Source organism: Branchiostoma floridae, chromosome 18 (assembly GCF_000003815.2).
Source record: "Branchiostoma floridae strain S238N-H82 chromosome 18, Bfl_VNyyK, whole genome shotgun sequence".
Classification (NCBI taxonomy): Eukaryota; Metazoa; Chordata; class Leptocardii; order Amphioxiformes; family Branchiostomatidae; genus Branchiostoma; species Branchiostoma floridae.
In genome coordinates this window covers 10634266-10647015 of record NC_049996.1, presented here as the reverse complement: position 1 = coordinate 10647015, position 12750 = coordinate 10634266, and the positions used below count along the sequence as shown (strand labels likewise).

Here is a 12750-nt window from a genome sequence, read left to right as displayed (position 1 = left end):
TACCACAAAGATTTGGCTAGCACTTTGTTGGTTTTAAGGATGCTGTACCAGTGCTGTACACATAGTGAAGTCTTTGATGTTTAATTCCTTTCTGAATCTGATGTCCCTGACAGTTACCAAAAGGCGCGGCCTGGGCCCAGGTTACTGCAGTGAACAGTGTGACTACAGGTGTAAAGGTCCGAACCCACAAGACTGCTGCCACAAGCAGTGTGCTGTGGGCTGTACAGGCCCACTGGCTACAGACTGCCTGGTAAGAACCTTACAGTGCTAAAGGTGGTGGTATACAATAGGAAAGTAGCTCATCCTAAGAGTTAAGCTCCTAAGGACATTTTGGGCGAAAATACATTGATAGTGTGACACTAGTACTGACTGAAAGGCACAGACTAGGAGAAATATTTATAACAGTTACATGAATTGTAATCAGTGTTGTAAAAAGTTTTAAAAACATGTTATTTGTAAATCAGTGTAATAATTATTATACGGGTATGCCCCCTTCCATTCTTGGATGTCCATGAATTCCATTAATTCTAAAGACTGTTTTACGTCTAGGCCTGTCTCCACTACAACAACTCAGGCAAGTGTGAGGAGCACTGCCCCCCTCCCACCATTTACGACACCGACCTGTTCCAGACAGTCACCAACCCCGATGCCAAGTACACCTACGGGTCCCTGTGTGTGGACGAGTGTCCTTGTGAGTATCAACCTTCCCCGTCTATCTTTGAAACTGTATCAATGCAATATAGTTGATGTGGAGCATTAAGCAATGCTAATATCAATACAATTATATACAATACAAACACTAGAAATGAATCAATAGAATACAAAGTAAAAGCGGTACAGTTTTAACCAGAATTGCCAGTTGTGAACTAGTTGGAACCAGTTCAGCTGTGAGGCTGCTACCAGTTGAGCTACAGGGACATCTCTAACATATGGGCTGAAGACCCAAAATTAGGTCAACCAGCTGTGAAATAAAAATGAGCTTACTTCGCAAAATTGTGCTGTGGCCGCTGCCCTAACTAGCTGTCTGCCAGACTTGACTGAGGATCAATTTTCCACAGATTGCTGTTAACGAGGACATCAGTCAGACTCGTTCAGAGCCCGGCTGAATACAAATCTCAATGTGTGGGTCATTCTGACGGGATACCCTTGTAGCTCAACTTGAAGCAGTTGAGCTCCTGGTTCCAATCAGTTGGTAACTGAGAGAGCCCTGGTTCAATCATGAATAGGGCATCTTGGTTAAGGCTGCACCATCTTTCCGAAGGGGTGTAAAATGGGGGTCGGGTGTTTGAAGAGATGTGTTGAGCATTTAAACAGGAAGGGCTAGCAATCATAGAAATATACAGTACTCTGTTACTGAAACAGCTGCCCTACATGTACATGTATGTGCCACTGGGCACTACAAGGGTTATTCTGGACATAATTCTTTGAACCCAGTTTTGACATTTTTTTTTATTCACTGATACTTTTGAAGGTACGTTGAACATACAAAATGTCACAAAATTTTTCGTAATATATACATTGTACATTTGTGCATCTTGTGTAATTTGGTGCAATTTGGTGTAGTCTAATGAGATTGCCTCTCTAGATTGCAGAAGGTGCCTTTACCCTAGCCTGTACATGTACATTCCTAGTGGAGTTGCTATTTGGATTAGTGCTGTAGCTCTCCCTGATTAGCCCTGTTCCTACACTTAATTAGTTCTTTCCCTGGTGGGCTGAAAAATCTATAACAGGCAGAAGGTACCCCTGAAGGTAATAACTTGTAATTCCAGGAGGAGAGTCAGGAAGCCATGTTACATAGGTTGGTGCTTAGTGTCAATGACTGGGCTAATTGCTTTGATTACACAGCCCCCTTTATCTGGCCAGTTGAATTGGTTTTGCCTCAGACAATGTCAGTTCAGCTGCATGTTGTATGAAGGGCAATTCTACATGTATGTAGCCTCCTTCGCGGCCTTCCATTAGTGCTGGTGGTTATTGTTGGGGAAGTGTTGATTTGCAATTTTCAACGTATGGGCAAGGTTCTTATGCCACGTCGCAAGGTCATATTCTTGAACTAGTAGAATTGTAATATCTAACACAAAAATTGGACTCACCCAAATTTTCAAGGTCATGTTTTAGTAGATGTAGGTGCAAACATGACCTTCGCAGGATAAGAATCAGTACTCCCAAAGTGATAACTGTCAGAGCTAGTGGAAGGCTGCGAAGGAGGCTTCAGACTAAGACTAGTAAGAGGTTTATACAGTGGAAGCATAAAGTCTATCTTAGCCAATTTTACTCATGTAGTAATTACAAAACACTATAATGTACTAGCTACAACAAAGAGATTAGACATCACTTAGCATCTGTTACCTGGCTAACATTACTGTTACCATATTTTCAGCTCACTTACTTCAGGAAGAGGGAAACTGTGTGAAGACCTGTCGGAAAGGGAACACTGACAACGGACAGCGAGTTTGCGAGAAATGTGTTGGGGCCTGTCCCAAGAGTAAGTTGTTTTTGGTTTTCATGTGGATTTCTTGATTTTCAAGTGTTTGTCTAGTGTTTCATGGATAGAAAGGATGTAAATTTGTAGTCAGTGAAGTTTTAATGTTTGAACCGAGGTGTTAATTAATCTGCATACATTGTACACTGATTTTATTTCTATTGTTTCTTCTGTCTGTGTGCATTCTTTTCCATACTCCTAGTATAATTGTTGTTAAACCTCTTGAGCCTGAAAAACAAATCAACATGAGAACAAACTTTTTGCCATCACAGAATGCACAGGATTCCAAAAGAACCAGTTTGCAGGATACATGACGATAAACGAGGCAATCCTGAGAAACTTCACCAACTGTACCATCATAGAGGGGAGCCTGGTTATCACAAAGCAGGCATTTGAGGGGTAAGTGAAATCAAATTCACTGTTGTGCTACTTTTTAGATAGTCTTTATCACACTGTGTTGTACCCTTTGATAATTATAATCTGTGGTGCACAATACACCAGCAATTCCAGCCTGAATGCCAGACTGTTTCCAGGGCCTACACAGGCCAGCTCCTTGGCTCCAGGGATCACATGCCCCCATTGGTCTAAGCGAGGGCTTATGGTAAAATTTTCCTTGAGAACATGCACCTGTTGGCTCTGAAGCCAAGGAGCTGGCCTGTGTAGACCCTGGAAACAGTCTGGCATCCAGGCTACAGCAATTCCTGCTTGGCTCCCACTTGCATTGTGTTGTAGCAATCAAAATGAAAATCAAGAGTTGCTTGTTGCCCTTCATGATCCAGGGACAGCTGGGCAGGCTTTGGCCCCATATTACCGTCGGAGCTGAGTGTGTTCAGCACAGTGGAGGAAATAACAGGCTACCTGCAGATCGAAGGACAACACGAAGACTTCACGGACCTCTCCATGTTCCGCAACCTGAAGATTATACAGGGCAGGGAGCTCTACAAGTAAGGAAATTTCTCTCTACATTTCATTCTACAAAGACAGGTTAAAATGATAAACCTGCTCCTGAATTAAGCCATAGAGTACATCAGATAAATAGTTCAATTAGTTGATTACTAGGCATAAGTGATATGATTTTGTCAGGATGAAAATTTTGAAATGAAATACCACAAGTATTCAGGATTTCTTGAGAACCCATGTATATTTTCAGTAGATCCACTTTTTGCTCCCCTTAAATACATGTAACAGGCCTACTTGTGCCATGTATTCATGTATTGAGCATTTGGGTCTCAAGAATTAAATGTGTTACAGGACTCTTACAGTGGATGATGATAACGGGTCTGCATTTGTACCTATAAAACAAATGCAATAATGTCATCAGTTTATGAGCAGGGTAGCTCAAAATAGACATGGATTGCCATGATTTCAGTGGGCATGATACTGATAGTCCTGTAGCTAAAAAAAGAACTGAATTCTGAAGAACATAACAATTTTCGTCAATTTTGAAGTATAAGCTTGTCAGACACACCTAAATGCAGCAATGCCCCCTGTTGGCTGTACCTGGAAATGCAGGCAAGATGAGCTGATTGCATGGTGTGGGGGTTTCTACTTCTTAAGTGTATGCTATTTTCTAGTAGTACATGTGTAAGTGCTGAATCAAAAAGTATCAAACTGTGCAAATAATCACTTGTGACAATATGGCTAGAAAAGATATGATGTCCAGTCACTAATCTTGAATACTAGTATGTGGGACAGAGGAATAACGAGATTTGAAAACGTACTACAGGTTGCTTTGTGTTACATGATGACACATGGTCAACCTTGCCAGAGTTCTAACAGTAACAATATACTTTTACTTTATAAAGGAAACTGCATCACAAAGAACAAATGACAAAAGAACCTCCCCCCCCCCCCCCCTAGACTTCTTAAACATCATATCAACAGTTTATATTTTGGAACATCACCAAATGCTGAATACAAGACTAGTGCATGTTACAAGAGGCTTTCATCCTTCATTTACCATTAACATTGGTGTGGTGATAACAGATTTGCTCATAAACTAACATTGACATTTTCTGCTTTTATTTGGAATGTGGTGTACGTACATGATTTGCACAAAGCAGAGATCTAAGATTTCTATTTGTATTCAAGACTACAAAATTATTATTGGGACTTATAGCCTACACCCCATGTGGCAAAAAAAAGAGAAGACCGTTAATTTCTGAATAGTTGCTGCATTGAAATCTTAGATCACTGCAATAGCTTTGGTGAATCTTGCAAAAAATGTTCTGTTAATGTTTGATTTTTGTTTATCATACTGCTGGTGTTTTTTCTTCCACCTTTCTGTTCATTTGCACCACCTCAGGGAGCCATATGTTAACAGGTGACACCGAGTGGTTTGCAGTGTGCGCTAGCTCCTCTTTCCTTGCTCTAATTCTCTTTAAAACCAACATCGGGGTTCATACATGTTAACCATGCTGGAAAAAGACAATGACAATGGGAGGAAAGATTGTTAAAGACCTGAAAAGAACAATGATAAGGTTCTAATAACTGAAGAAAGTTGGAGTCAGTTTTTCTTATCAATACATACATGTATTATATGCTGGGGTGTGCTAAAAACGGTACCAAGAAATTAAGATCTAGGTGATTTAGATTCAACTTCAGGATAGCAAATGTTTACTGTAATTTACAGTACTGTAAGTCTGAAATATTTTTTAAATGTTTCATGGAATCGAGGTCCTGTAAAATACAAATTAAAGATAAAACATGTACGGACCCTGAGACTTGCATGTAAACCTTTAAAAAACCAACCTGTACTGAATGCTCTTGATAAAAAGAATTATAAACGAACAGAAACCAGGCTTGAGTATTGACATTCCCGCTAAACTCTGCCTCCCTCCTCTACTGACTTCTACATTTCTGCTCCACGCCTCCTCAGCTTGTACTAATCCCTGCCATCTCCGCAGTCCTGCATGCAACATTTCAATCCATCCATTTACAAACAATCGTTCAAATTTCATTCCAGGTCTCTCACTGGAACTAGGTAGCGAAAAGTCCCTCTACCCTTGACGAGCACCTAGCTAAGTAACGGTGTACCGTGCTCGTGTCGTGTCGTGATAGTGAATTCTTGTTTCATTTTCGTTTTGACTTCATAGCCTTGATGTGGTCATTGTTATAATTTGAATGGTGTTATCCAGCTTTGCACAAGAAAAACAATGAGTAAGAACATGTAGCACTATAGCTCGGTGTCTTTCCTTCCTAGACTGTTTTAAAAAAAGGTTAGATCTGGACATGGATGCCTCGGTTGTTGCATGTGCTTTTTTGCACATATTTCCAGCACCATTGTTATAATTTACTTTTATTTTTCTCATGTGCACATTTTTCTTTGTAGAAAACACCAATGTGCAGGAAAAACGTACATGTAAAAAGCACCAAAATGAGTATACATTTTGTATTGAAACAAGCTGAAACCACAGCCCTTGTGTCCATGTAAAACTCTAGCTATAGCAACAGTTTACTAGAAAGAAACATACATAACCAGATTATAAATGTCACTAAAAGAAATGACAGCACCTGGAAATTTAAAATGTTGAGCATAATGATTTCCAGCTCATCATCAAACTTCAGTTTTGCTGGACAAGTTACTCTAAAATCTACATGTACATTGTACATGTTCACGGAATCAACCTTATTTGATAAGATACCGAAATATGTAGCATACACTGTCATTAACCTTGTCCATTGAAAACATTGTTTCCTATATCAAGTTACCCTGGGAAACCAGACTGCAGAAAGGGTTCACTGCTGCACCACCCCACCACCCCCACACACACACTTTCGCATCTGCAACTTAACACCCACCCCATACCCTGGGGGCCATCCGGGTGGGGCAGCTAGGACAGTTTATTCGGTGGCCCAAGACAGTCAGACCCGCCGAGCTCCTATTAGCGCCCCAGGGAGTTTAAGCCCGATAAGGTCCACCTGCCCGAAAGGGTAGCGATAACTCATCGGGCTTAAACTCCCCCGGAGCGCTAAAGCGGGCTGACTGCCTTGGCTAGCTACCCAGTCCTGTCTGGCTCCCAGTGTACCCACCCCACTATTCAGATGGGCCGACTCATTGCTGGCCCCCAACATGTAAGGCAAGTGATACGATAGTGTGAGCCATCTGGATTGTGTAAGTTGCGTGCGTGCATGTGACAGGGGATCGGTAGCGAACCTTTACTGCGCCACCTCAAAGGAGTCTGGTTTCCCAAGGTACTAAATCAAATTTGAAGGATAGATCATGTGTTACAAGGTCTAGGGGCCTCTGTGCAATGCTATTGTCATTGAAAAAAAGTTATCGTTTGGATGAAACAAAAAAGTGTTTTTAACCTTGTAAGAGGATCGCTTATCTTACATGAGTTTTTTTCAACAGTCAATACTCATTAGTCATCTACCAAACGTCGCTGGTAAGTCTGGGCCTGACGTCTCTGCAGCAAGTGAACAACGGGAAGGTCAACATCCGAAAGAACAGGGACTTGTGCTACAATGTGGACGATGCCGTCTGGAACCGCATCCTGAAAAACCCTAGAGTACAGGAGAGGCAGATTAACCAGAACAAAAACAAAACTCAGTGTGGTAAGTCACAAGTCTGTATCTGTATCTGTATAGCCAGTATAACACGCTTCAGTGTAACATGCCAGCTTCTGTATCTGTATATGTCTGGCTGGTTTAACTGCCCTTTTGTTTAACACTGCGGATTCTCTACCTGTTTAGCTGGCATAACCTCCCTCATGCACAGCACACTGGCTACTGTATGTACTACAGTATATTTGCTGTATTTAGATAGACCCACCCTCCTCACATCTTATTGTTTAACAATGATTTTGATTGACGGCTGGGATGGGTATATTGGTCTGGGCATAATTCTGTATGACAAATAGTTCTGTAACAGTCATATGTTTCAATCTGCTTGTGTCCTTTTCAGTTGTTGAAGGGAAGACTTGCTCCGACCAGTGTGACTCTGACGGCTGTTGGGGGTTTGAAGCAAGCCAGTGTATCAAGTGCGCCAATTTCGAGTTGGACGGGACGTGCGTGGAAAGCTGCGAGGCAACCACACATTACTCGGACAACAAGCAGTGCCGCCCCTGCGACCCTCAGTGTGACGGCATGTGCAATGGCCCGGTAAGCTTTCGTCTCTGATTTGCACTGCACCAATTAGGACATGCATAGTCCAGTGGTTAGCAGCCCAGCCTCTGGAAGTGGAAGCCTAGAGTTCATTTCTGGGACAGGATGTTAGGTTGTGGTTCACTGTTCATTGTGCTTGTCGAAAAGAGCTAGGGAATTTCCCAGTACATCATCATCATCGGTCGACGTGATCAAATGTAGACATGTTCGCACATGTCTACACACGACGGGGTTATACCGCCCCTTACGGGGTGACATACCCTTTCGTAGGCTAATTACAAGACGGGGATGCGCCAGGTCTCCCGTCCGGGTGAATGATGTAATTCACCATGTGGCTGATACGAGACAGAGGTTCGCCAGGCCTCCATCCGGGTGATTTGAAGTGAATCACCAACTCCCGACAGAAGGATTTGCACCAACGCACACCGCACCATCGCACGTGTGGGGGTTCTTTAACGTGCATGGGGTATGGCTCTCCCCATACACGGGACCTCCTTTTAACGTCCTATCCGAGGGACGACTCATTTTTCACTTGAGTAAAGTGAGGAAAGTCGTGTAAAGTGCCTTTCCCAAGGGCACAAGACCGGCATCACGGTAGGCGGATTCGAACCGGCGACCTCTCGATCACGGGCCGAATACAATACCACTGTGCTACGCGGCCCCACGCATCCCAGTACAATGAAACTGTAAGCAGTATGAGAACATCATAAAAATAGAAAAAAACTTACAGGTTTAGTTATTACTCCATGTAACTATATAAGTTGGAAGGTATTGTTTTTTGTTTTATTGTTGAATACTGTGAGACTTGTATTGTTCTAGGCTTTCTCACAGTACGTATTGTGTTCAACATTTTTGTAACTTTTTTTTACACAGGGTTCCGACAATTGTACCAGGTGTCTGAATGTCAAGGATGGTCCCTTCTGCAAGGAGAGGTGCCCACCCATGAAATACCCAGACAGAAACAACCAGTGCCAGCCTTGTCACGAGAACTGCGTCGCCCTTGACAGCGGGTAAGGCTATGGCACTGATAAGATACTCTCAAAATTCTTTGAACTTTGGACAAAAGAAGAATTGTTAAGTCCTCAAACTAATGTGAAACAGTCACACATTTTGTGACACAGGTGATATGAGACTTTATTGAACAATATTTGTATCTGCCCTTTGGTGTAACACATCAGGTTGGTATGCCCCCATTTGGAGTAAAGCTTGAAGTTCTTAAATACTCAAGTTGAAATTGATAACTCTTTCTACTTTCCTTTTTATATCTAGTACAATGTATATACATGTTGTATGTATTGAAAGTGTGGGGACTTTTTTCTGACTTTAAAATTTGTAAACTTATGTGTGCAAGGGATACATTGTAGAAGATACCCCAAAGAACCCTGTATCCTTTGGAAAATGTTTTATCAAATGGATAGTGAGTGAGTGACAATGGGGAAAGAATTTAAATTTGCTGGTAAATTGTTTTGCAGCCCAGACAGCCCGAGATGTTCAGGACCAAGGAACAATGTCAGTGCAGACGGCTGCAACGCTTGTAAGAAGGCAAGACTTGCAGAGAGCTACCGAGTGGTGAGAACAATATCTTTCCAACCTCCCTTCATTCGAAATGAGCCCAAATCTCTGTGAATTACTGTTATAAATATGATCTATATGGTGCCTCCAGTAAACTTTTTGGTACGTCTTCAGGAGTTTCTGTTGAATATATTCCTGGATGCAAGCCTTTATTTTATTGCTTTGTATAAGGAAGAGTCATGACTACCGTAGAACATGTCATAGTACGTCATCTTTATTGTTCAGAACTGCCTTTGTCAAATACACTTGGACATGTGGACAATAGTTTGTAATGCACAATACGAGTTGTTTCTGTGTTTGTTTATCCCTAAGCTTGAATGTCTGCCCGAGGACCAACAGTGCTCACATGATGAGTTTGAGACGTCAGGAAAACAATTCAACAAAGTCGGCATTGAGCAGGTAAAACTTCTTTAAGTATTTATAGTGTAATACATGTCTTAAGTCCTAAGGAAATGTACATTTGTTTGCTTAGGAAATTAGGTTTGGGAACCAGGACAACTAAAGACTATGGTGAAAGTTAGCCCTTAACTTTTGCGCAGCCTTATATTTGCTACGTTGTATACTGTGTGTAGTACTTTTTTGTTGTTATTGCATTGATGATGTTCTTGTAACAGTTATATTGTGTCTATATCCTTATCTCACTATGCTTACTATACTGTTTCTTGATGACAGCTTGTTATGATGTTTTGCCTCTGTTCTGTCAATCTTTTTGACACACTTGGTACAAACTTTGATTGACAAGAAGCAAATCATTTACTACGTACTAACAAGAAACTCTCTCTTTTCCCCCAAGGTGTGTTACCCATGTCACGAAGAGTGTGACGGCTGCAGGGCGGCCAGCCCCAGCGCGTGCACGCGGTGCAAACACTTCCGACGCAACGTGGAGAACTACTTCATTTGCAGACCGAGCTGCCCACAGACGGATTACAACGTGTCCAACATCTGCTACAGGTGCACTTGACTTTGCCTTACCTTTGTTTTCTTTGGAATCCAAATTGTCTTCAGTCTGAATTGTCTTGCAACTTTTCCTATTGGACATCTGAAATTGTCTTCATTCATAGAGTATAAAAGACCTGCTTCTTTCAGATCACTTCAGTGTCACTGACGAAGGATAGTGGATTCTATCCGAAACATCTGACCGTTTCCAAAACCATATCCAGTTGCTTGAGTAACTACTTTTTGGCGTATCTTATTACCTGGATGTCTAACCTACATCGACGTATCTGTTACAGGTGTCCAACAGGCTGCAGGGAAGGCTGTTACTACAGGAGTAACAAGGCCTTCTGCACCCACTGTGTCAACTACAAAGTCTACATCAACAAGTCTGTCGATGACGTATGTGTCTCGCCTATTCTTACAATGGATACGATACGGATGTACTTGAATCATTATTCCACTAGCTATAGCTTTACATTGATTCTTTAATGTTCACTCACTCACTCACTCACTATCCGGTGTAGCGTCCGTTGTTCTCCATAATTTTATTGAGTGATTTTATTTTCATGACTTTTGCAATGACCTCTCCTCCACATGCAAGCTCATGACTATGTGTTTCCAACATATTCGAGTTGTAGTACCATAGAATTACATGTACAGACAAGTGATCTTATTAACATGCGTTCTTGTGGACTGTCTCTGTTCGGTGATGGCTGGATTGCCCTAATGTACATGTCCTTTATATCTCTTACGAAGTAGAAGATTTATATAATGTTTTCCCTGTGGTTTTACAGTATGATTGCACTGCTGGTCCGAGTTGCCCCGCGGAGAAACCGTACCACGTGTCGGAGGGTGAGGACAAGGTTTGTGTGAAGAACTGCACCGATAACACCTTCCCGGACAGCACCTCAGCAAACCAGTGTAAGGACTGCCACAGCGAGTGTGTGGACGGGTGTGTGGACGACACCAGGAGCGGCTGTTTCCGTTGCCGCCATGTCAAGTACGGGGACGAGTGTCTGGAGGAATGTCCGCAGAGGACCGAAGAAAAGGACAGCATCTGTGAACCCATCAACGACTTCTTCATCGGAAGCCTCTCGTAATTATTTCTCTATTGTTATCAGTATAGCTAAACCAGAGAAGACTTTCTTAGTGCTTTCTCTCTTGATTTTCTGATTGATTGATGAAAGAAGAAAGCTTGCTCTAAATTTGCACCATTCTCTTCTTCTTCTTATATTAGAAATATTACAAAAGTTGTACCAGTAAATGCCATGAATACATGTACTTGTACTTGTACCAGAATGTCGAGGGAAGTTTACTCAGCTGACATGACACTTTTCTGTACATTCGGCAACAATGTAGAAAGGCATACTACAATTTCCAAATTTTCAGTTTCTTTCCAAGCTTTTGCTGACCAGTATTGCCAGTTTACACAATACCCTGGTATGTACGGTAGCTGTAGATAAAAAGTGTTATGATGTTATTCCCCTAACAGCCTAACTTTTGTTTTCCAGTGCCCCGGCGAGTAAAGGCCTCCTGGCAGGTATCATCTTTGCAGTGGTGCTCCTGCTGCTGGTGATCATCCTGGTGTACACCGTGTACCAGCGCCGCCAGCGCAACCGCCGCAGACAGACATGGAGGAAAGTCAAGGAACTGGGCATCGAAGTGGTGAGATGAAAGATTTTGAGAAAGAGAGAGAGAGATTTGTATCCATAGATATACATAAGTCTATAATTCAGTAGTTTTTTTCAGATTCGCCTGCAAATTGATCCTTGAAAGTCTTTCATTGTAATAAAGCTTAAAAAATGTTCCAAATAGTGTGTTATAAATGCTGCCTTCATCTCATTTTATCAATAATTATTATCATACACCTAAAAGCAGTTACTCAAGCAACTGAATATGATTTTGGACATGGTCAGGCATTTTAGATAATACCCATCAGTGACACTGACTTAAGACGCCGGATGGTTGTCTGAAACATCTGACCGTTTTCAAAATCATATCCAGCTGCTTGAGCGACTGTTTTTTGGCATATCTTATTACCTGGATATCTAACCTTCATTGTCGCATTATTATCATATATCATAATTCAAGTTGTTGTGTTTTGCCCTTCAGCCTGTCAGTGACCTTGAGAACAACCCATATGGACATGAACTTCAACCTTTGACCCCCACGGGAGCGGCTCCTAACCAGGCTTACCTGAGGATTATTAAGGAGACGGAGCTGAAGAGGGGCATGGTGCTGGGGTCGGGCGCCTTCGGAACTGTGTACAAGGTCAGTGCTGCATTATTAGTGCTAGCATGTAAATGAAGACCACAGGTTCAACACATGAGAATATGGAATTATACAATGTACTATTGACTTGTATATATTTGCTTTGGATTAGTCGATATTTAATGATATGATTGCTGTTTTTTCTCAGCTAAGTATAGTTTTTTAGTCAAACATTTTAGTAAAATATTTCTTTGGCAATCCTGTCTCAGTCAAACACTAGGAGAATAATTTTACCACAACATAGAACAATAATTATGGTCTTTCATGTTTATGTTTATGTATAAGAAGCAGTACAAACTGCCCAGAGTCCTTCCAAATTCCAAGTTGAAGGTCAACTTGCCAATGATGAAACAGAATGCAGTTGAAGAGAAGGAACTCTTGGCTTG

The 12750-nt window shown here is 41.7% G+C and overlaps 1 protein-coding gene across 1 annotated transcript in view; it reads left to right on the top strand.

The window, feature by feature from the left end:
* Window positions 1-12750, top strand: part of LOC118406087 (epidermal growth factor receptor-like) — a gene marked incomplete in the record, with an annotated part of 105587 nt that overhangs the window by 77102 nt on the left and 15735 nt on the right. Inside the window, 15 exon segments of the mRNA XM_035805948.1 lie at window positions 114-250; window positions 550-691; window positions 2378-2482; window positions 2752-2878; window positions 3259-3423; window positions 6834-7036; window positions 7386-7582; window positions 8459-8595; window positions 9058-9154; window positions 9470-9556; window positions 9951-10108; window positions 10390-10492; window positions 10888-11189; window positions 11605-11758; window positions 12206-12364. Coding sequence (XP_035661841.1) covers window positions 114-250; window positions 550-691; window positions 2378-2482; window positions 2752-2878; window positions 3259-3423; window positions 6834-7036; window positions 7386-7582; window positions 8459-8595; window positions 9058-9154; window positions 9470-9556; window positions 9951-10108; window positions 10390-10492; window positions 10888-11189; window positions 11605-11758; window positions 12206-12364 — 2273 coding nt within the window.